The sequence below is a fragment of the Silurus meridionalis genome, chromosome 10, assembly GCF_014805685.1.
Source record: "Silurus meridionalis isolate SWU-2019-XX chromosome 10, ASM1480568v1, whole genome shotgun sequence".
Taxonomy (NCBI): domain Eukaryota; kingdom Metazoa; phylum Chordata; class Actinopteri; order Siluriformes; family Siluridae; genus Silurus; species Silurus meridionalis.
In genome coordinates this window covers 25,126,492-25,151,176 of record NC_060893.1, presented here as the reverse complement: position 1 = coordinate 25,151,176, position 24,685 = coordinate 25,126,492, and the positions used below count along the sequence as shown (strand labels likewise).

Here is a 24,685-nt window from a genome sequence, read left to right as displayed (position 1 = left end):
CTACATTACTACATCTACATCACTACATCACTACATTTACATCACTACATCTACATCACTACATCTACATCTACATCACTACATCACTACATCTACATTACTACATCACTACATCACTACATCTACATCACTACACCAACATCACTACATCTACATCTACATCACTACATTTTCATCACTACATCTACATCACTACATCACTACATCACTACACCACTACACCAACATCACTACATCTACATCACTACATCTACATCACTACACCACTACACCAACATCACTACATCTACATCACTACATCTACATCACTACACCACTACACCAACATCACTACATTACTACATCTACATTACTACATCACTACATCTACATCTACATCACTACACCACTACACCAACATCACTACATTTTCATCACTATATCTACATCACTACACCAACATCACTACATCACTACATAAACATCACTACATCTACATCACTACATCTACATTACTACATCTACATCACTACATCACTACATCTACATCACTACATCTACATCACTACATCTACATTACTACATCACTACATCTACATCACTACATCACTACATCTACATTACTACATCTACCTCACTACATCTACATCACTACATCACTACATCTACATCACTACATCACTACATAAACATCACTACATCTACATCACTACATCTACATCACTACATCTACATCACTACATCACTACATCTACATTACTACATCTACATCACTACATCTACATCACTACATCTACATTACTACATCACTACATCTACATCACTACATCACTACATCTACATTACTACATCTACCTCACTACATCTACATCACTACATCACTACATCTACATTACTACATCTACCTCACTACATCTACATCACTACATCTACATCACTACATCACTACATCTACATCACTACATCTACATCACTACATCTACATCACTAAATTTTTGTACACTTATTTATTTATTCGTTTGTTTGTTCATTTTTTATTTCTTTTTTCTTTATTTTATTTGTCCATCTTTCTTTCTTTCTATTCTTTTTTCTTTCTTTCTTTCTTTCTTTCTTTCTTTCTTTCTTTCTTTCTTTCTATCTTTCTTTTGTCTATTTCATTTTGCTCTATCTATCTATCTATCTATCATCTATCTATCTATCTATCTATCTATCTATCTATCTATCTATCTATCTATCTATCTATCTATCTATCTATCTATCTATCTTTCTTTCTTTCTTTCTTTCTTTCTTTCTTTCTTTCTTTCTTTCTCTTCCTCCTTCCTGCTTTTCTCAGTTTTACTGGTGTGGCTTTGGGTGAAATTAAGAAGTAGAAGGTTTTCTTCCTTTGTTGTGTTGCATTACGGGAAAAAAACATTGTACAACGATGTACACTTGAAATCAGAGTGCATTGTGGGTACAGACAAGTGAGCGAAAGTGTAAAGCGTTAAAAATGGAGTGCACTGTGTAGGAGACAGAGTGATTTTGGACGCAGCTTCTCACATTTTTTTATTAGTCTTTCCTACTGCTTTGGCAGTGCTGGGATGTGAACTCACAACCTTCTGATCCCCTTCAGACCTTCATTACTGTTTCCATAGGAACAGCTCTGAACTGAGTGTAAGCGATGATGTGCTGAGATCTTTAGGGGATGATGGTTTGACCTGCATGGACGGAGTCTCCAGTGTGAGGGGTGCAGCTGCTGCAGGACAGTGGGGTTTTTCATCAGATCTGAGATGAAAGAAGCCACATGCCGTTTGAGTCATTCATCTTTACACACACTGTACCATGGTGGAGGCAGGAGATGTGTTCAGTGTGAGAACAAGTCCCACATTCACAACTTTCATTCAATAAAACTCTCTCATTCATCCTCTCTTTCTCTCTCACACACACACACACACACACACACACACACACACACACACTATATACACCCTCCTCCAGAGACGACTCAGGACCTGTGGCTTGAGGAGATAAAAGTAGAGAGAGAGAAAGAGAAAGAACAAAGAGAGTAAATTCTTTCAACAGAAAAAAAGCAAGAAGATTCCTTCAGAAGTTCTTCACAAGAGGCACTTATCATGTCCATCATCTCCACAGCGCTGCTGTCCCTCATCCTGCTAAGTCTTCTCTTTTCCACAGGTATGACCTCCACAGTGTTCTGCTCCATCAACACCACCATCATCATCACCTTCCTACCTTCATCATTTCTTTTACCATCACCTTCTTAATCACCATCATCTTCACATCACAATCACCTCCAAAATCACTTTCTCCATTATGTGTGTTTATCCCTGATGATGAAGCCTGGAGCAGCTGTGATGAAGAAAAAAAACTCCCTTTAGATAAACAAGGAAGAAACCGTGAGAAGAACCAGACTCATTTGAGTGATAATAAGAGTGTGATTATAAAACCAATAACATACAGAACACTGGAGAGTGAGGAGCACCATGAGCACTGGAGAGTGAGGAGCACCATGAGCACTGGAGAGTGAGGAGCACCATGAGCACTGGAGGGTGTGATCATGAGTGATGTTCTTCCTACAGTCATTTATAAACCTATTCTCGAAGTTCAGGAGGTAAATGTGATGAATTAAAGCCAAAGACATCACAGCTTTTAGACCATGAGCTTCATTTCACACTTTTCCTTCATAATATATATGCTCTCAAACATGACACATTTCTCTTTCTTTCTTTCTTTCTTTCTTTCTTTCTTTCTTTCTTTCTTTTTCTTTCTTTATCTTTTCATTTAATTTTCTACTCTTTCTTTTTCTTTCTTTCTCATTACTTTTCTTTCTATTTTTGTCTTTTCATCTTTCTTTCTTTCTTTCTTTCTTTCTTTGTCATTACTTTTCTTTTTATTGTTTTGTCTGTTTCATTATTCTTTACTTATCTATCTATCTATCTATCTATCTATCTATCTATCTATCTATCTATCTATCTATCTATCTATCTATCTATCTATCTAATTTTCTTTCTTTCTTTCTTTCTTCTTTCTTTCTTTCTTTCTTCTTTCTTTCTTTTTTTTTCTTTCTATTATTTTGTCTATTTCATTTTTCTTTCTTTCTTTCTTTCTTGAAACCCTTGAAGACGTCTGAAATGTTTTTCTCCCCTTTATTTAATGATTTTGATTATAAATCTTAACAACTCACACAGCAAGTGTATAAAACAATATTACAATGTAACATGTGATATTTTGTTTTTCTATACGATTTTATTTCGCGCACGTGATTCGCTTCTTCTGTTTGTCTCCTGTAAGACACTGGCTGCTTGTTGGTGATGAGGACATGAGGAAATGTCCAGTGTGACTGCAATGTGGTGGGTGCAAAGAGCAGGACCAGAAACAAAGACCACTTGTGTACACAATTAAACTATTTGTTCAGCTCTCCAGACTGAATTAGAAGCCATTCATCATCATCATCATCAGTTTCCTCCATCTCCTCAGGGAATGATGGTGTCTACCTTCGGAGAACTGGGGAATCCCTCATTTGAATCACAAATTTTCATACCTACGTTTAGATATTGTATTATTATTATTATTATTATTATTATTATTATTATTATTATTATTATTATTATGAGGTAAAAACAGGTTCATCATGTCTCTAGTAGGTTGAGAAATGGGTGCATTATTTATGCCACCTCTGGGTGGCGCTCTTGGCATACTCGGGTACACAATACCAATGGATGATTGATATCTGTTTCATGCTCCAAATACAATGTACATATTCATGTTGTAAACTAGATGTGCATAAGATGTGTTTTTTTGAACATCTCATTCCACTTTAAGTTCTCATATGCAGAAAATAAGCTCCACTCTTTTGGGAAGATGTTCCACTAGATTTTGTGGAGATTTGTGGAGATTCATTCAGCCACAAGGGTGTAAGTAAAGTCAGGGGTAGTGTCAGTGCTCACAATCATCCTGAAGGTGTTCGTTAGTGTTGGAGCTCTAAATCTGGACATCTTCCAACTTATGGAAAGCAGATCTTCTTGGAGCTTTGGTCTCTTAGTTCAAGTGAAGGATAAAATCACCCGAAGACATCCACAGATGTTCTACACAAATGTGTGCCTCCAACAGTTTACAAAAAATCACATATGGGTGGAAAAGTCAAGTGTCCCAGTATTTTTGCAGCCCAACTTAATTAATCTAGAGTTTCGTATTAATCGTTCTAATTACATAGCGTTGAGGAAGCTACTGAGGAAGAAGATGTCGGTTTCAGGAATACAGTATTGGGAAGCACCTGGTTTCTTATAACGTTGTTAGCTAAAGTAACCTAGCAAGCCTAGCTAGCTGACTAGCATTAACCAAAACACCAGCTAGTTCCCATGTAACAGCGTAAATATATTTTAGAATCTAATTTGCATTTCTTCATCTCACCCACTGTTTTTCCAGAAGGGGTTTACTGGACATCACGGGGTTTCAGTGTCTTTAGCACAGCGTATAACATAGTGTGTGTGTGTGTGTGTTTAAGCACCATGCCATCGTCATCATCATCATCATCTCTTTCTCTGTGTGTTTCTCAGTGGTGTGTCTCAGCTGTTACGAGTGCGAGTATCCGAACAATCCAATCACATGCGTGAAGCTCACTAAGAAATGTGCTGCAGGTGAGCGCTGCCTTTACAGCACCTCCATAGCCAAAATAGGTGAGAAAACACACACACACACACACACACACACACACACACACACACACACACACACACACACACACACAGAGCCTGGGGAAACTGAAACTCACTTGCTGGGACCAACTGGTCAGGGCCAGGTCTAGGATTGATGTTTAAAGGAAGTGTGGAGAGTTCAGTCTGGTTCTAGCTGGTCAAGTTTGAAAGTGTGGTTTTAGTAAGTCAGGTTGATATCTGTCAGGTTTGATAGTCTGCTTCTACCTGGTCAGAGGTTTGATAGTCTGGTTCTTGTTGGTCAGAAGTTTGATAGTTTGGTTCTAGCTGGTCAGGTTTTATAGTCTGGTTGATACATTGGTTTTATCTGGGACCCAAACTAGCCAACCTGGTAGACGAGCCTGGTGAACACTTACCCAAGATAAAGCAGGTGGTGTTTCTGTCAATGCTAGTCTGCTAGCTGTTTTCATGTTAACTGTTGAATTCTAGTTGTACACTAAACACTGTTGGTTACAGTGAAGGTATACAAGCAACACACAACTGAACTTGCTGGTTGTTTTCTCCTCAGGCTCCAAAGTTGCCGTGTTGAAAATGAAGAGATGTGCCGCAGCGTCTATGTGTGATGTCACCGAAAAAAGAAATATCCAAGGATTAATCTTTAGATACACCACACACTGCTGTGACACTAACATGTGTAATGCTGCAGTTCCGCTGGATGCCCCCTACTGGACCAAAACATTACTGAGCCTTGTTGGCATGGCACTCACCATCCTGCTGGCATCAGCATGAAACCACACCCACCTTCTCACTTACTACATAAATATTTACTGTCCAAATAATTAGTACACCTGCTAGTTTATGCAGTTATCAGCAAATAATGCGGTGGCAGCAGCACAAGGCCTAAAATTATGCAATCTGGCCTCAGATTGCTCTCAGGAACAATGCATTTCCAACCACAGAAGTGTCACTTAATGTTTTTTTGTTTCTCACACCATTCTGTATGAAATCTAGGGACTGTTGTGTGAATAAAACAGAGCAAGAGATCAGCAGTTTCTACTCAAAAACCCAAACCAACCCATCTAGCTCGAATCTCACAGTTAAAGACTCATACGAGATGTAAAAATTACTTAGATCTTCATCTTCAAGATCTTGCTGTAACTGTTTGGCTGATAAGTGCATGAATGAGCAGATGTGTAGATGTTCCTAAAGCACACTATATGGGTAAACGTCAGGTACTGGTGAGGAGACTGGTGCAGTCAACGTTCAAATTCATCCCAATAGGGTTGGAGCACTATAGCAGGAGATCTTCCACATCTTACAAACCATGGAAAGCAGGTCTTCATGGAGCTGGATTTGTGCACAGGGGCATTGTCATGCTGGGACATGTTTGGGTCTACTAGTTCAAGTGAAGGGAAAATTTCCAACTACTGTATCCAAAGACGTCCTGAATAATTGGTTGGCTCCAACTTTGTGGTAAGTTTTGAGAAGAAACCTATAGCTGGGAAAGTCAGGTGTCCCAGTACCTGTATCCATATAGTGTACAAATCCTTTTGAACTCACAACCTTTTGATCAGAAGTCTAACATCATAACCACTTTACCACTGCTTCCCATTACAAGAACACGTGAGTGTCGCCCTCTACAGGTTACCAAATGAGGAAACGACCATGTTCTAGCAACTGTTACTAAGAAAAAGACTCAGTGGCTAATATAATACTTCTGAAGTTGTTAGATGATCTAATCGTCTGTACCTCGTAAATAAAAACGCCCATTAGATCGTTTCACTTCTTTATTAAGGCCTGGAGGTTTTTTCTTTGCATTTATTAAAAGCATACAGAAGACACATGCACACACATACAGCTATTTATACTGGATTGTCTAACCATCGCGGCTGTGCATCAGCGTTGATATCGGTGTGTACACACCCAGCAGAGAGAGGAAGGAAATTACAGTGTGAGGAGACGGAGAGAGGAGGGAGAAACGAGTGAGGGGCAGGAGGAGGAGGAGGTTTTCCTCTCGTGTGGTGGACAATCGCACTTCTCTATTTTTACAGGAAACCTGCGCGTGGTCTTGCTTCAGAAAACCACAACGTGCAAAACACTTGGTGTGTTGAAACAGAGCCCGAGATGAACTACACAGACGCCTTTATTCAGGGTGAATTTCATCTTTCTCATTCACACAACGGAGCAGATATGGGGTTAAGGGCCATGCTCAGGGGCCCAGCAGTGGCAGCTTGGTGTGGTTGGGATTTAAATTCACAACCTGATCCAAAGTCCAACACTCCCACCTACGGAGAAACGTTCTTAAATGCAGGGATTCACACTCACGTGCCAATAAATACAAATATATAAAATCGTACAAAAATAGAAATGATTGATTCTGCGCTCTGTTTGATTTGCGTCCAATCGTATGCTCTGGAGATGACGTTCATCTCGCTCTGAGAACGTGACTGGAAGGGACAGATCGCTTTTGGGTAGCGGCAAGGGTGCATCAACTGTACAGCTTCCTGTGTGTGTGTGTGTGTGTGTGTGTGTGTGTGTGTATACACACTTAAAAATTCCCCTCCAGTATCTTCAGCATGTATGTTGCTGTTACAAAGCAATGGAGCATGTTAATAGTTTTAAGGTGTGTGTGTGTGTGTGTTCTCTACCTGCATATAAAATCTAATCCCGATACAGCACATGGTATGAGCTGTGGCTCAAATTCTGTCCTACGTAGGACTGTAATGCGACACCTCGCACCATTGTGTACGGAAGGCCGTGTGTGTGTGTGTGTGTAACCCTGACTGCCCTGTTGGCCCTATGAGCACACAGAGTGGTTTGGAGCTCCAGAAATAGCTGGTTTGAGATCTAGATCCTAGTCGGAGTGTGTGGTTTTCGAGGTGTGAATATTAGTCATGGTGAACTGCTGGCTCGCTCCATCGCCAAGACGACACACGGCTGCACGTTGGTTTCGTTCTCAGTAAGAAAAGAAAAAAAAAGGAAAGACATACGTCTTGGCATGATTGGCGCAAACAATTACTCTGTGGCAGTGACCGCGTGGCACCAAGCTAAAGATCTGTTTGAATTACGAGCTTAAATTTCGAGTTTGTGAATGGATGGCTGTACCTACATGGAGCCCCACCCCTTATTTCTAGCGCGCGTGTGTGCGTGTAGCTAAGCGAGTGCAGATAAACGAGCCGATAAATCAGTCGCCTCCCTTGTGAATGAAGAACGTGAGCGTGTGAGGAGACACCTTCACGCTAGCTAGATTGTAACTTCAGTGATGCGTGGTGTTGCCTAGCAGCAGTAATCTCACGTCATAGGCACAACGTTATGAGTTTTGTTTAAAAAAAAAAAAATTTTAGAAGATAAAAAAATCATATTTATATGGCGAGTGTGACTTCTGATTTTGTGTGACCAATTACTATTAGCGATTTTGAACCGTTCCTTTAAGCTACAGAAGTGCAAACCAAAAAAAAAAAAAAAAAGAAGTGTGTGTGGTGTATATATACAAAACTGTGTGTGTGTTTATTTAAGCGCTTTAACGACAGACGAGTAGGCGATGTGGATCTCGGCGTCGCTCGGACACGTGGAGGAGAATTCCTCACGCGCGTATGCAGCATCCAGGTATCTCCATAGCGACACAAGTGAACGAGGGATAGAGAAATCCCGAAACTTCTGACACACCACCTGAAAGACGGAGAGAGAAAGCGTTAGCGACGTTAACTCTATTAGACGGGGGTGTGTGTGTGTGTGTGTGTGTGTGTGTGTGTGGTAGCTTGGGTAGCTGCGATGCATCACCTTTACGATGTGTAACTTGGGCAGAAGGTTGCAGTCGGCCAGTGTGAGTTCCTGTCCGTCCAGGAAGGGGCGGGTTGAGGTGGTGACCTCATCGGCACTGTTTTCATCAATCTCGTCTGGAAGAGGAGAGCTGAGGTAATCGTCCAGCTTCTTCAGAGCCTTCAGCAGACCTTTCTCCAGGTCTACACACACACACACACACGATCAGTTTTTCATTTAATTTTTTTTATCAAGATCATGATCATCATCAGAGTAGGACTCACTGTCATTCATGCCAGGGTTAGAATTCTTGATGTAGGCAGAGAATTTAGAGAAGACGTCCATGCCAGCGGTGTTTGATTCTGGGTTACGAGCAGCCAGGCGAGGATACCTGCAGGGTGTGTGTTGGGCAGCAACCAAAGAGAGACCAAGGTTAGGAAGAGGGGCAGATCAACTGTCAATCATCCATCAAACAACCCATTCATCCATAAAACCATTTACCCATCCATCCATCCATCCATCCATAAAACCACTTACCCATCCATCCATAAAACCATTTACCCATCCATCCATCCATAAAACCACTTACCCATCCATCCATCCATAAAACCACTTACCCATCCATCCATCCATAAAACCACTTACCCATCCATCCATAAAACCATTTACCCATCCATCCATCCATAAAACCATTTACCCATCCATCCATCCATAAAACCACTTACCCATCCATCCATCCATCTATAAATCCACTTATCCATCCATCCATCCATAAAACCACTTACCCATCCATCCATCCATCCATCTATAAAACCACTTATCCATCCATCCATCCATCCATAAAACCACTTACCCATCCATCCATCTATCTTACTCATCCATTCTTCCATCGAAATGACTGATCTATCCATTCATCAAACCACTTATCCATCTCTGTTCATCCATTTACCCATCCAATGCTAATCAATCATTTCAGTCATCCAACATACTGTACCACCTACCCAAACCACATACCCACCCATCCAACAACATACCCATCTAACCATCTATTTACCTATCCAACTAATGATCGATCGATCGATCGATCGATCCATCCATCCCTCTTACCTCTACATTCATCCATCAAACCTCGTACCAATCTATCTATCCCTTTAATTTACCCATCCATTCATTACTCAAACCACCTACACATCCAACATCCATCCATTTATTTATTCATTCAGTACTTCATCCATCCATCCATCTGCAACTGCATCATCTCTAAATTTATCCCTTCCCAAGTCTCCATCCACCCAATAATTCTTTACTCAGTCATTCATCCATTATCCACTGTTACTAGATCCCCCAATCACCTATTTACAAAAAAACATCCATTCATCTCTCCATTCTCCACCAGACCACTGGTATTAATGGAAAAAGCTTAATAATGAAGTACGAATTGAATAAAGAAATGTAAAGATGGACAGATGGACTAATAAATCATGTTTCTCTCCTGGTACTGCTCTCAGAGACACAAACACGAGTGGGGGAAAAAAAAAGTAACGCACAGATTAAAAAAAAGAAAAAAAGTAAATGGAGAGAAAGTGTACTTCGGAGGGCAGAGGTGATCCTCCAGAAACTCCTCGATCTTGTTGGTGTCCGTTTTCACTTCCCGTCCGTAGAGCAGAAACGGAGGCTGGGCTCCTGGAGCCAGGTCCTTCAGGACGTCCGGCTTCCTGAAGTTTATTTACACATTTCATTCTTTCAATACGGAGCTCAAGACGCTGTACAGACGTGTGTGTGTGTGTGTGTGTGTGTGTGTATAAAAAACAACTGAAATGTGAAAGGAAGGTGTATAAACAATACATTCTGTGTAAAGTGAAAGCTGAAGTCAAGCAAGTGATGAAACACACACACACACACACACACACACACACACACACACACACACACACACACCTCTTCATGTCGACGGTAGTCACATTGAAAGTCACTCCTTTAAGCCATAGCACCATGAAGAGCCTCTGAGAGAAAGGACAATTCCCAATGCTCTGTCCATCACTGCCCGCCTACACACACAGACACACACACACACACACACACTTTTAACTCAGGTCACTGAAATCACACTCGACTGTTTTGTTGATCTGAGAAAGCAAAATGTAATACAACAGTATTTTATATATATACATACACATACACATACACACACACACACACACACACACACACACAACTTTTAACGGAAGTGTCCTATCTGTTCTTTTTCACTTCTCCACTCTCTCTCCATAATGTCCCAGTATAACAATGGGGAATCTGATACAGAGCAGAATAAACATCCTTATTTCCTCACAGCGTTGCTGCTGAACAGATGGTCGGTGTGTTAGCCTTTACACACTCACTTTGTTTTGTCTGTGTGTGTGTGTGTGTGTTTTGTTGGTATAATGGTTGCATTATGTTCCTTGATGCTATCAGCTTTATTTTTCAGCTATTTATGGCACAGTGCTGATTAGCATCTAGCAAAAACTTTCACTCTTCATTTATTTAATGTCTTATTCTGAGGTAAACTCCTGAGAACAACTCACTGTCTGTCAGATTCTTTATGACGACACGCTGGCTAGATAAATAGCTAGCTTGCTAATTAACTAGCATTTTAAACATGTCTGCCATCTTGTTGGTTATATATTTTGCATCTTTTCTTGCTAAGTACGAGGTCACTATTCTTCCGAACAACCGAGCAGTGGTCACTCTTGTTTTCAACAACCAATTACTGTTCAATATTGTTCTCAACTACCAATCATTGATCACTGACGCTCTCAACAACTAATTACTAGTTAATATTGTTCTCAACAACCAACCACTGGCCAATACTGCACAAAAAAAAAAAACCAAAAAAAAAAAACCAATTACTGATCAATATTAGATTAGATTTAACTTTGTCATTGTGCAGGGTACATGTACCGAGCCAATGAAATGCAGTGAGCATCTAACCACAAGTGCATAAGTGCTCATTTACAATAAATAACAGTAAATAAATAGGGTATGAGGTGCATATGTACAGGGATGAGGGGGATGAGTGTACAGAAGGTGCAGTGGGTAATAATATATGGTATATATTTTATATATACACAATATACTGTGGGAAGATTGTGCATAGAGGTGCATGCCAGGAGAGAATATACTCAAAAGTTATGTACAAGTATGACTGTATGTATAAAACAGTATAAATATGGCACAAAAATGCGTAGTGGAACCAATATTGTTCTCAACAACCAATTACAGGTCTGCATTGTTCCAAACAACCAATCACTGGTTAGCATTTTGCATCAACCAATCACAACCATTGTTCTCAATATCTGGTCAAATGCTGACAGAAATGATAACGTATTGTAAAAAAAAAACGTTTGCAGAACCACGAACAAACACAGCTTGCTTTCTATACAAACTTAATGATGTCATTTCCTGTTCTGATCGAACGCTTTCAGTCGGACAGGTTTCAGAACACGATCCGAAACCAAGTCCCCGAGACTTCCAGCCACCATTTTCAACACACCAAGGTACTTTCCTACAAAAAGAGTAGACACTTCTCTGACATTGACACGACCTTGGCTGGCTCTTAGTGTGCGCAAGCATCCTTCATTTCCTCCGTACTATCCTGTAATGAAATAACGTACGCATGAAGAGGTCTTCAGGTGGACGGGATAGCGTCGAATCGACAAGGCCTGAGTGCGGAAACAGGGGGAGAAGCGAAAGAGGTCGGGCGTTGAACAATACCTGCTTTCATGGCGAAGGAAAAGGAGGACAAAAACACACACTTTCCTCCTTCCACACAATGGCCGCTTTATTTAGGCGCCTCTTTACCTCAGGCCTGGGAAACTACACAGTTCCCTCAGGGACTTGAAATCACTTTCCTCCACCTCCTCCCTTTCTTTCTCTCACTTTTTCTCTCTGAAGGGACAACGCCCCTCTTTTTGGATGAAGATTTTATTTTTATAGCTATAAATCTACACAGAAATACCACACATTCGGGTTATGGGATACAAAATGGCGGCGTCCGTTAGAAAGAAAAAATCCGTTAAAAAAATATTTTTTTCAAATTCAAACTTTTTTTGTCGTTGAAGGATGTGAAAACGCCGCGTCTCAACAACCCGCGCGCTCCCTACATTAGTGCACTACGCGTCGCTGTGACCCTAACGCACATCTAGGGCACTCGATGTTCACCAGGTGGCTATTTGGGACGCCGTTAGACACCTTGCACTGAACGGTCTAAAGCATTAGCGTGGATCAGGTGGATTTATTTATATATTTATTCTGCTTTTAATAAAAGGAAAAAAAAACATTTTCTGACAATATTTTATGATCAGATTAATATCAAATGATCAAATACACGTTCGAATAAAAATTAGAGTGTAAAAACTAGGCTGTGGAAATATAATGTTTGTAATGGATATAATGAGTATAGAGATGCATCTGATATAAAATATAACTCTTTTAGGATTAAAAAAAAAAAACACTCATAATTATAACAATCCTACTTTAACTTTTCTCCATCATCCGCCACCTCACCTTCACAAAGAGCTCAATCTCCGGCTGGTTTCCTTCACTCATTTTCTCTTCACTTTAATCCTTTACGCACAAAATGTCAAAATCAGGATTCTGTAAATTACTTTTTTTTTAAGAAAAAAAGTTTTTGGGTGAAAATGCGCGTCACGGATCCGCTCCGAGCTGCACTTCCGGTCGGAATAACGTTACAGAATTTGGCTCGAATTTCCCAAGAACCGTTCGGATGTCCACCTGAGCATCCAGCTGGAGATCCTCTCTGAGAATATCACACTTTATATCTCACACTTCTGTGTTTCTTTTCTGAGACTCGTGGACGCCAGCCCACTTCCACACTTCCTCTCAGTGCTCAGCTCAGCTCAGCTCCGTCTCCCCGGGTGACCGCAAAGCAGATTAGCCGGAAGAGACGCTCGCTTCCGTTAACACGTGCGCGCGTCCGCCATCTTGGAAAGGTCCGCGTTTCACTTCCACCGCAGCCCAGGGCAGGACTGATAAAACCGACTGCACCAAATATTGTCGATATTAAAGTTGATAATAACGATACCATGATTATTTTTTAAGACATAATTATTAATATCAAATATTAAAATAATACAAAGGACCTGTATTTTTTTTATTTATGTTGATATTTATTGGCTGTGAAAAGTTGGGAAACAATAATAATTGTTTTTTAATTAGACACATGAGTGTTCAGTTTGTTTCTATGCTACGAATTGGATTATTTAAATGGAATTAAGATTTACCAAATAAATATATAAATGTACAGTTGTAGGACACCCACAGTGGGAGGGTTGTGTGGAGTATACAGTGAATAAGGTGTGGTTTCGGACACGCCCACTATGGACTGATGTAAATAGGGTGTGGTTTTGAACTGATGTGTTTGACTATGAACTGATGTGAATAGGACGCGACTTGGGACATGCCACCACAGTGGACTGATGTGAATAGGACATGGATTGGGACATACCCACAGTGGACTGATATGAATAGGACATGAATTGAGACATGCCCCCACAGTGGACTACTATTAATAGACATAAATTGTAACATGCCCACAGTGGACTGCTGTGAATAGGACATTGATTGGGACATGTCCACAATGGACTGCAGTGAATAGGACATGGATTGGGACATACCCACAATGGACTGATGTGAATAGGATGTGAATTGGGACATGCCCCCATAGTGGACTGCTATTAATAGACATGAATTGTAACATGCCCACAGTGGACTGCTGTGAATTGGACACCGATTGGAACATGTCCACAATGGACTGCAGTGAATAGGACATGGTTTGGGACATACCCACAGTGGACTGCAGTGATTAGGACACAGATTGGGACATGTCCACAGTGGATTGATGATGGTGAGTTTGTGGAATATACAGGTGGTTTCAAAAAGATTAGACATGAATGCTGTAACACGTTTGCGATTTCAGAGATTACAGAGATAAATCGCAGAAGGTTCCAGAAGAACGCTGGGTGAGCTGTATTGCTGTTCAACGGGACTATTTTGAAGGTGATTGTGTGGAAACATAGGTAAATAAAGTACTTTCTTGTAAACAGATGATATCACCTTGATACCACCTTGTATAGTGAATGGGATGTGGTTTGGGACACGCCCACAGTGGACTGATGTGGTGTGTGTCTGTGTTTATTTGTATTGCGCTTTCAAAAATGGACATTGTCTCAAAGCAGCTTTACACAGATATTGTGGTAAGAAAGAATTAATAAAAATGTTCTTTATAAGTGTAAGTTTGTCCCTAATAAGTGAGCAAGTGGTGACTGTGGTGAAGGAAAAACTCCCTGAGATGCAGAAGGAACAAACCTTCAGAGGAACCAGACTCAAGAGGAAACCCATCCTCATCTGGGTGTCACCTAATGTCCATTTATTACAGATAAACGATGTTGCAGTGTGCAGTGATGGCGATCAGATGCAAACTGTAGTCCTGAGTCAGTGTAGCAGACTGTTGACATCAACTACAGTTCAAATCCATCCTCAAAGCTCCTGTTCTTACTCTGGAATTTCATGGATTCCCAGGCTGTTGATAAGAAACATCCCCGACTGCACAAAGTAGCCTCCAATCAAAGAAAAACACCATCCATAGGCAGATCCAAGGAGAGGAGAGGGGCAGGAGCACTGAGGTCCACTGGTACCTCAGGAGCATATTTAACTTGACCGAGAGAGAGAGAGAGAGAGAGAGAGAGAGAGAGAGACTACCGATAAAAGGCTTGACTAAATAAATATGTTTTCAGCCTCGACTTAAACACTGAGACTGTGTTTAAGAATTAAGGTGAATGATGTGTATTTTTTCTGAAGAGCAGCCTGCCAAGCCAAATAGCCTGCACCTTTTGATCTAAGTAGGTGTGGAGGATCATACTGGTACAGAAGTTCACTTAGATACTGCGGCGTGAGAGCGTTAAGCGTTAAGTAGAAGTATTTTATAATCAGTGTGAGATGTAATTGGGAGCAGTGTAGACTGATTAAAACAGGAGTGATGTGGTCATATTTCCTAGATCTAGTGCGGACTCTTGCTGCTGCATTCTGAACTAACTGAAGCTTATTTCTGCACTTACTCACACACCCAGACAGTAAAGCGTTACGGTAGTCTAATCTAGAAGTAACAAAAGCATCAACTAGTTTTTCTGCATCCTGTAACGACATCATATTTCTAATTAAAGCAATATTTCTAAGGTGAAAGAAGGAGATCCTGGAATTATTATTCACGTGAGCCTCAAAGGAAAGACTCGGGTTAATAATCACACCAAGGTTTTTGACTGCTGTACAAACTGAGACGGAAACACCATCCAGAGATGCTACAAATTGTTGTGCAGAAGCTCAAGCATCCACTGTCTAATGTCCTTCACACACTCCTCAACATTGTTAAGATTATCTGTCATCTGTCTTTTCTGAAATATACAGCTGTGAATCATCAGCATAGCAATTGAAGCAAATACCATGTTTACGTATAATTTCACCCAGAGGCAGCAGATATAAAGAGAAAAGCAGTGGGCCTAAGACAGATCCTTGCGGAACTTTACCTCAGAGAGTGTGGAGAACTCACCATTTACATCCACAAACTGATAGCGATCAGTCAGATAAGACCTGAGCCAGGCGAGAGCATTTTCCAGTCTAGCAAGTAGGAGATTATGATCAATGGTTTCAAAAGCTGCACTAAGATAAGGCAACACATTAGACAAAAGCCTGATCAGATGGCAATAACAGGTCATTTACTACTTTAACTAGCGCCGTCTCTGTGCTATGATGAGCACTAAATCCTGACTGATACATTTAGAAATTTTTATTCCAAAGTAGTTGTGGACTGTAGTTGGACAGCTGACAGGGTGAAGGTCAGGTTTCTTTCAGGAAGTTGGACACTACGGAATACATGGATACATCCCACCATTACAGGCCAGCCTTGTCTTCAAAATCACTCCAATTATCTATGAAGCCTATATATTATTTTTGGAGCACCATTTGGACATCCAGAAGTTCAGTGACCATAACCTGCTGTAAGCTACATCACCACACCGCATTGGGATGGGGCCACATCATATTACAGCATGGGACATTGCCTTCGCTAATTTACACGCCTCTATAATGTTACACTTAGTAACCCCTGACTGAAGTTCTTGTGAATAGGGTGTGCTTAATGCTCTAAGTTCAGCTTCAAGGTCATTGTAATGTACTACACAATAGCATACACAAGGTGGCGCCTTTGACACATATTAATACAATAATTCCAGGATCAGCGTGGAAACAGCAGGTAAGTGTTAAAGCAGGGTATTCAAGTGGAGTGTATTAAGTGTGTTATGCAGTGTGTGTAAATGCTGAGTGTGTTCTCCGAGTGTGAAAATGTTGTGTATACTCTGATTGTGTATATGCTGTGTATACTCTGAGTGTGTATATGTTGTGTCTATACTCTGAATGTGTATATATTGTGTGTATGTGTTGTGTGTATGCCCTTTGTGCATATATACTGGATGAACCTGGGTGTGGTTCCTTACAGGGTGTGGTGGAACAGTATAGTATAGGGACACTCTGTTCTCAGTGAGTGTTTTCCAAGTTTATTTTTTTTTCACATCAATCTTTTCATTTTTTGCACCTTGCACCCTCCCTGAGTTCCCGTGTCCTCAGATTAACTAACCTGACGCTTCTTTTTCGACCTCATGTGGAATAAATGCTCTGCAGACACACAGCATGACTCAGTCTAAGCAACTCTCCTCGCTCCTAATCCTCTCTTCGCCTGCAATTTTTTCCCCCCTTCTTGGTTCTTTCCATAATTACACGTTTTTACGTAACATGCCAAACCACGGGTCTGTGTATAAGATCTAAGCGGCAAGGGTGAGTCACGCCCCACGCTCAGGAGAAAACCACACTCTTACACTGTGTGTAAAAACACACCCGAGTACTATGTGTAAAAGCTCACAATTCCCCACCCGTTTTCCTGTCAACGTACTTTCAGCGAAAATGTCACAAAACTGGTGTTATAAAGGTGACTTTTGTGTCTTTACAAAGCCGTGTGTCTTTATTACGCTGTGAATGACATTCATGCCAAAACTGTTTCTAGCGTATAATTTTCTTTTGAGGAACGAACATAAAAACTCCAAAAACAGCAATCGGACACTCATTGGTGAACAGCGTTTTATGCTACGTTTCCCTATACACTAATCGTGGTTTTCCTTCACTCTTTCACGGTTGACCACCTTGTTCTGGCACAAACCTCTCATGGCAAGGGGGCGGGGCTTAATGGTGCTTTACTCTGATAGGCTACTGAGATTTGGATGGACAGCTCCCTCTCTAGGAAGCAGAGATCTCAGTAAATTCTGGGCGGTTCTTTGTATAGTTATAGTGTTTGCACTTTGTAGCGAAAAGTTCCTTCTTCTTTACTTAGCAAACAGTCTATTATTTGTCACATTTATTAAAGCAAAGCAAAACAAAACTCTTTTCTTTGAATATCCAAGCTTGTTTGGAGGTTGGGCTCAGAGCACAGGGTAACTCCTGAAGAAGGTCTTTCTCAAGGGCCCAAGAGTGGTAGCTTAGAGGTACTCTAAAGCACTAAATGGTTTGGCTCCCGTGTATCTATCCAGTCTTTTAACACGCTACAATCCGCCACGCTCCCTGAGATCTCAAAACTCTGGGCTTCTAGTAGTTCCTAGAATAGCAAAGTCCACTAAAGGTGGTAGAGCATTTTCACATTTAGCTCCTAAACTCTGGAATAGTCTTCCTGACGGTGTTCGGGGCTCAGACACACTCACCCAATTTAAGTGTAGATTAAAAACGTATCTTTTTAGCAAAGCCTACACATAACACACATCACATCATAACCTTGTGCTCCAGAACATCTGATCACATGCACATTATCAACTTGTGCTGTTAATATCATGAACAGCAGCTACGCTAATTCCTCTCCACTGCTTCTCTTTCTCTCCCATCCCGAGGCATCCTGAGGTTGCTCCAGCTCCAGTCACCTCCCACCTCGTGATGATTACGGACCTTTAAAGAAGTAGATGCCGAACTCACAAACATCCTGAACCATCTAGAGACGTACCAGTGCCATTTGGATCCCGCTACATGTGTGGAGTTTTGACATTGGACCTCCTGGAGTGTTTAAAGGCTCTGGCATGGAGAAGCTGATGCTGGATCTGTGGTGATCACAAATGCTGAGCTTATAAAACTCGGAGCTACTAACCATATAGACTGTTTAAGACTGCAGAAAGAACATTACTTATAATCTTATACTCCAGTAATCATGTTAGTTCCCACTCTCCAGTGTTCTGTATTGTTGAAAGATTTATGATCAAACTCTTGATGTCACCCAGATGAGGATGGGTTCCCCTTTTGAGTCTGGTTCCTCTCAAGGTTTCTTCCTCATAACATCTAAGGGAGTTTTTCCTTGCCACAGTCGCCACGGCTTGCTCATCAGGGACAAATGCACACCATTCACCATCACTGTTGATTTGTGTAAAGCTGCTTTGAGACAATGTCTGTTGTGAAAAGCGCTATACAAATAAACTTGACTTGACTTGACTTGACTCTTGCCTTGAACCCCCTTGTGATCTGTAACCCATAGACTTTGAGGTAAGAACTCATTTTGGTTGCCTATTTGGGCACACGGTAAGTCTGTGGTTAAGACTTTAAATTGGATGAGTTCAAGTCCCATTTCTCCCATGCAATTACTACTGGGTCCTCGAGTAACGCTCATATAACCTCATATAACTGCTCAGTTAAAAATGTAAGTGGCTCTGGATAAAGGTGTCTGCCATAACCAAGTGCCATTAATATACATTGTGGAGAATGTTTTGGATGCAGTTCAATCAATACAAGTCATATGAAACTCAAAACCTTAAATAATCTACAAATTAATACACCAACTAACTTGGACTGGGATTTCCCAAAAACAGCATGAACGAAAACTCGATCACCACTTTACACTATTATTACCACCAAGGAAACTTAAAACAATACTAACAATATAAATGTTTATTTTTTAAAAATCTGTCATTTATTTATAACAGCGTTTTGGTATCACATAAAAAAAATCTAAGATTAAGAGAATAAAGCACTACGAGAATAAAGTCAAAGTTACGAGAATAAAGGTGTAGAAGCACTGGCTTGAAGTACTGGCACATGTTACATTTTGTGACCTCAGAGGGTGCTTTTGCTATTTATTCTCGTAATTCCGACTTTATTCTCTTATTGCTATGACTTTATTCTCGTAGTTTCAACTTTATTCTCGTATTGCTATGACTTTATTTTTTTTACGTGCCACTAAAACGCTGTTGTAAATTTCAGACTTTCTTCTTGTTGTAGATTTATGTTAGTTATTTGAAAAGTAACCTTCCAATACTTTTGGCATGAACGTCATTCCATATCAGACTCTCTGAATTGAAATGTAAAAAGTTTCGCTATTGAATTGAGGCCAAAATTTAATACGGCAATTATTCGAACAATAATATATCGAACGAATGGACTTACAGACAGATTAATAGCAGAAATCCAGGCTAATCTGGAATTGTGCACTGTTTCTCAACAGTGAGTTCCTGAATCTAAACAACTTTCTATGAAAACAGGAAGGAAGCTATTGAAGAAAAACTAGTTCCGACCTTGAACCTGGTTGGATCAGTTCTACAATGTAATTACTCGATCTAAATCTCAATTGTTTAATCACGGAGATGTCACACTAACGGATGCACAGAAAGTCTGAAAACAGGATCCACCCACCACCAGAAACCATGTATTACTTTTTTTGCACATTTATTGGATGTTTTTATAGCTAATAGTCACAAAAAGAACGTCAATGACCTGAAAACACACTAGTTTATAGGCCAGGGTGTTAGCTTAGCCTAGTGTAATTAGCTAGTTTTTGGTTTGGTTTGATGTTTTTGTGGAAGTGGTAGCTCAGTTGGTAAGTCTCTGGGTTACTTATTGGACGGTCGGGTGTTTAAGCCCCATTATCGCCAAGCTGCCGCTATTGGGACCTTGAGCAAGGCCCTTAATGTGCTCCAAGGGTACTGTATAATGGAATGTGTGAAGAAAGAATTTCATTGTGCTGGAATGTACGTTACAAATAAAAAGCCTCTTTTCTTTTCTTTATTTTAAATTTCCAGTTTGGCCAAGATTTACAGCTGGGCCCTGGAGCAATATCCTTAAAACTCTACTGCTCATTTGTATAAATGAGATAATTGTAAATTGCTCAGAATAAGAGCATCTGCCAAATATCATGCATGCCAATGTTTTTGGCAGTCATGTGAGCTACCTTTAAATACAGACTTTTGCAATGTTCATTAATTTGACAGCTGGGCAAGACTAATTTCCTGGTAGTCCTGCGAATGCTAGTCATTCTTTTGTGTTCTGAATGATAAAATAATAATAATAAAAAAAAAACACAACCTCCAGTCCAAAAAGCAACACACACTGCAGTCCATTCAATCAACCTTATTACATTTAGCTTAAGGTTGAGAACATCTTTCAATTCATTTCAATTCAATGTTATTTGTGTAGCGCTTTTAACAATAGACATTGTCCGAAAGCAGCTTTACAGAAATAAATAGATTACAGATATACATTTTATTGTCTGATATTAGTCCCTATAAGTTCATCCCTAGAAGGCAAGCCAGATGTGACAATGGTGAAAGAAAAACTCCCTGAGACTAAGGATGAAACCTTGAGGGGAACCAGAATCAAAAAGGAATCCTTCATTATCTGAGTGGCACCTAATATCCATTCATTATAGTTTAGTCCTTATTTAGGTTATAAGCTGATCGCTAATCGACACTTGAATGTATACTAGTTACAATCAAAATCCATCTTCATGGTTATTGACTTTTACCATCCACAGTAACCTCATGGATCTTTAGACTTTTCAAGTGAAACCATCCTCAACAGCAGCGAGTGATTTCCAGTTGATGAGAACTCCATCCAGAAGTAAGACATGATTATGGATCAGGCAGGTCCAGAAAGAAAAAGGAGACAGGCAGGTATATTTATTGTATACCGCACACTCCCCAGTGTGATCAGAGTGCAGGTATGGCCTTAGACTAGCTATGATAGCATAACTAAAAGGGAGGGTCAGAAGCTAACACAGATACAGGCATCTCAGTCTTTTTTGGGTTTATATGATTTATTAGTTTACCCAAATTAATGAGAAACTGTGTAAACCCAAAGTGCTGCAAGAACATCTAAGAGTTCCAAAACCCTCATAATAAGTCTAAGTACACCTTGTACAGCCGCAAGCAGATTACAGAAGGAATGTCACCTCACCCAGGCTCAAACTATGGCTACTGTTTAGGTTACGATGCTGCCGTCATCATAATATTCACCCTAACAACAGCAACTAATTGCAGTTAGGTATGTTTGTATAGTGCACAAACCAGATATTGACACATAGACCTATTAACAAACACAAATTCCTTGGAGAAAGAATTCATCATGGGTGCTGAACAATCCAGGTCTAAGGTTCAAGCAGAAGATTCAAGAATAAATGAACAGCTCATATCTGTAAGCTAAAAGGAAAGCCAAACCGCAGTTTTGTAAAAATAAAAATGCAGTCCAGTTAGTTTTCTTTTGCATTTTTATTTTTCCTAACAGGGGGATTATCTGGCAAGTAATGTGTAATGTTAAGTAACTGGAACAATAGACCTTGTGGTTCACCAGCATCCTAGAAATAAATAGATTACACATTTTATTAGTATTATAAATTACTCCCTATAAGTTTATCCCTATTAAAAGAGACAGTGGTGAAAGTGGTGAGAGAAAACTTCCTAAAGAAGCATTTAAACTTACATTTCACAGTGTAGATATTAAAGTTTTCTAAAGTATATCATCATGAAGAGACAATTGTACCATTCTTTAGGACTGTGACAATGATAAGTACACCACACTAAAATGAAAAACCTCATGGAATAAATATCATCTCAGGCTGCATTTTGTGAATGCAGACCACACCTTTGTGAAACTGCAAATTATGTAGGAACTCTGATAAAATGAAGGAAAATAAATTAAGGAAAATATTAATCTTCCCAGTATGGACATGAAAGTTTCCTACATCACACTGAAAAGGCTTCATTCAGGCTCTTATTAACAAATAGACTATTGAAAAGACCAACATTTACTAACTGGCGAGCCAGCCAGGAGCATAAAGAATGTGTGTAAGTGCATATGAAAGTTTTTTTCAATCAAGGAGAAAGATTTATTACAGAATTTGCAAAAAGTATCCAAGACTTGAGCTTTTGCATACATTCTCTTTGGCAATACATGTCAAAACATAGTACATATAGCTTATAATAAGTTTCCCCAATGGTAAAATTTACAATAACATTATAAAGAGAACAAATGCCTTACAATCTTTATACTTCAGAGGTGAATTTCAAAATACTCACATCATTACCGTATTTTCACTTTAGCAAGACCTTCAAAAATTGAAAAGAAAACTATTCATTCTTATTTATAAATTTTCTCTTGGTTTTTTTGGCTGCATGGTAGAAACCTAGTATTCAATCGACTGCATGAGCCAAAAATATCATTACATTAGACTTTTTTCTTCATATTATCACAGCGGCACAATTGCATTAAATATAAAAATTCTCAAAAATATAAATGAGAACACTCTTCATGTAGATTCATAAACAAGTCAGTAGGTCAGTTGCACTCAGTAGACAGACTGGCCCCAGACACAGGCCAGCAGGGCAGCGCTCAGGGCCGCACTGAGGGAGAGCTGGACGTACGAGGCACCAGAGGCCACCTGGACAGGGTTGCAGTTGTTTGTGGTGCAGCAGGTTTGAGTGACTGTGTATGTTGCACCCAGGATGGTCCCGGAGGCGCTGCCGTTACACAGAGCTGTCTCTGTGCAGCCCTGGGAGTTGAAGCCCAGGAAGCTGCCGGCTCCAGCGAAGCCTGAGGAAGAGAAACAAGCGCCATCAGTTTTTTTTGCTCATTCGTGATGGAATTCTAGCTAAGAGAAAAGTTCTAGCTTTGTTTACTTTTTTTTTTTTTTTACTTCAACAGTCATTTTTTGACACGTTAAAAATGAATATTAATATAAATTCAGAAAAATCAGTTCATATGAACGTTATTTAAATTCTGTAAAATTGGTAAAAATGCTTATTCGTATAAATTCATGTTTCATCCTTGAGGCTTGTGAATTTGACTCCAGGAATTCCAAGCTGTGGATGCTCTTTAACCATCAGGCCATGCACATATCCCTTTCTGATCGTTTCTGAAAATGAGGATGTGTGTGATGATGACGATGATGAATCAGTTAGTGATACTCACTGGCTCTTCCTGTGGTGCAGGAAGATGTGTTGGTGGAGCAGTTTGTTGTCGAGGGGTTCAGACAGAATCCAATCACACCGAATGAGCATGTGTTACAGGTCAGAGACTCCGCTAGAGAGAGAGAGATTTAAAATACTCTACATAAGTATTATGGTATTTTTTACATTCTTTTTGTATTGGAATCCAATTACTTTTCAACTAATTTATACTCTGAATTAATAGTGTAGTATAATAGGCACCTTGTTGAAACCCAATTCACACACACACACACACACACACACACACACACACACACACACACACACACACACACACAGACACACCCTTACAAATTATTTTGTCCTTTTAACGTTGGTTTAAAAAAATTCAAATGGGTAGAAGTGCCCAAAATTCAAGTGGATTAAAGCATCACATTTATTACAAACTTATAAAAATTGTAGCTAAATTTCAGCAAACATTAACTTTAATACTTTTGTAAATAAGAGATTAAAAATAACTGTGATAAAAGCTGAAGACAATTCAATAAAATCATAAAACATTATCACTATCATTGATGAACTTTTTTTTACATTTAATATTAGGGCTTTTTTGTTTCTTATATTACACATTTCAATATGATCAACAAATGTATCCTTCATTTATATGATTTACTATAGTTGATTTCATTTATATATTTATGAAGGTCATATTTCTTTTTTTACATGTGAAAATGTGTGAAAAACTTTGTTATAACAAACAAATAAACAAACAAACAAGCAAATAAATAAATACAATTTAAGAATTAAGAAAAGCGCAATATATGCAAAAGATTTGCGCCTGGACTCACCGAGAGCGAAGAATCCGATCACTGCAGCAATTCCAAACAGTACACACTTCATCCTGATACTTGCAGTGTAATAAACACACTTTAAGAACTGTAGATTTGTCCTTTAAGATGTCCGTAAAGATGCGTCCTCAGAAACGTTTCTCACAATGATCAGCAGTGA

At 39.7% G+C, this 24,685-nt stretch overlaps 3 protein-coding genes across 5 annotated transcripts; 1 reads left to right on the top strand and 2 right to left on the bottom strand.

Moving 5' to 3' along the window:
• Window positions 1-1,338: 1,338 nt before the first annotated feature.
• lypc (ly6 domain containing, pigment cell) lies at window positions 1,339-5,942 on the top strand. Of its 2 annotated transcripts, none has more exons than XM_046859790.1 (3): window positions 1,339-2,151; window positions 4,533-4,613; window positions 5,197-5,942. In XM_046859790.1, exons 1-3 carry the CDS (start codon window positions 2,091-2,093, stop codon window positions 5,415-5,417), a joined length of 363 nt encoding a protein of 120 aa, XP_046715746.1. In that variant the 5' UTR covers window positions 1,339-2,090; the 3' UTR covers window positions 5,418-5,942. The 2 variants fall into 2 exon arrangements, with proteins under 2 accessions (XP_046715746.1, XP_046715745.1); XM_046859789.1 differs by having other exon boundaries at window positions 4,533-4,652.
• Window positions 5,943-6,402: 460 nt separating this feature from the next.
• On the bottom strand, window positions 6,403-13,313 carry clic1 (chloride intracellular channel 1). 2 transcript variants are annotated; one of them, XM_046859049.1, is made up of 6 exons: window positions 12,933-13,313; window positions 10,326-10,435; window positions 9,977-10,102; window positions 8,672-8,778; window positions 8,409-8,590; window positions 6,403-8,297 (listed from the first exon to the last, which is right to left on the bottom strand). In XM_046859049.1, the coding sequence occupies exons 1-6, from the start codon at window positions 12,972-12,974 to the stop codon at window positions 8,136-8,138; spliced, it is 729 nt and encodes a 242-aa protein (XP_046715005.1). In that variant the 5' UTR covers window positions 12,975-13,313; the 3' UTR covers window positions 6,403-8,135. The 2 variants fall into 2 exon arrangements, with proteins under 2 accessions (XP_046715005.1, XP_046715006.1); XM_046859050.1 differs by lacking the exon at window positions 12,933-13,313 and adding an exon at window positions 12,141-12,279.
• Window positions 13,314-22,593: 9,280 nt separating this feature from the next.
• Window positions 22,594-24,685, bottom strand: lye (lymphocyte antigen-6, epidermis). The gene is made up of 3 exons (XM_046859051.1): window positions 24,526-24,685; window positions 23,700-23,810; window positions 22,594-23,321 (listed from the first exon to the last, which is right to left on the bottom strand). Exons 1-3 carry the CDS (start codon window positions 24,575-24,577, stop codon window positions 23,077-23,079), a joined length of 408 nt encoding a protein of 135 aa, XP_046715007.1. The 5' UTR covers window positions 24,578-24,685; the 3' UTR covers window positions 22,594-23,076.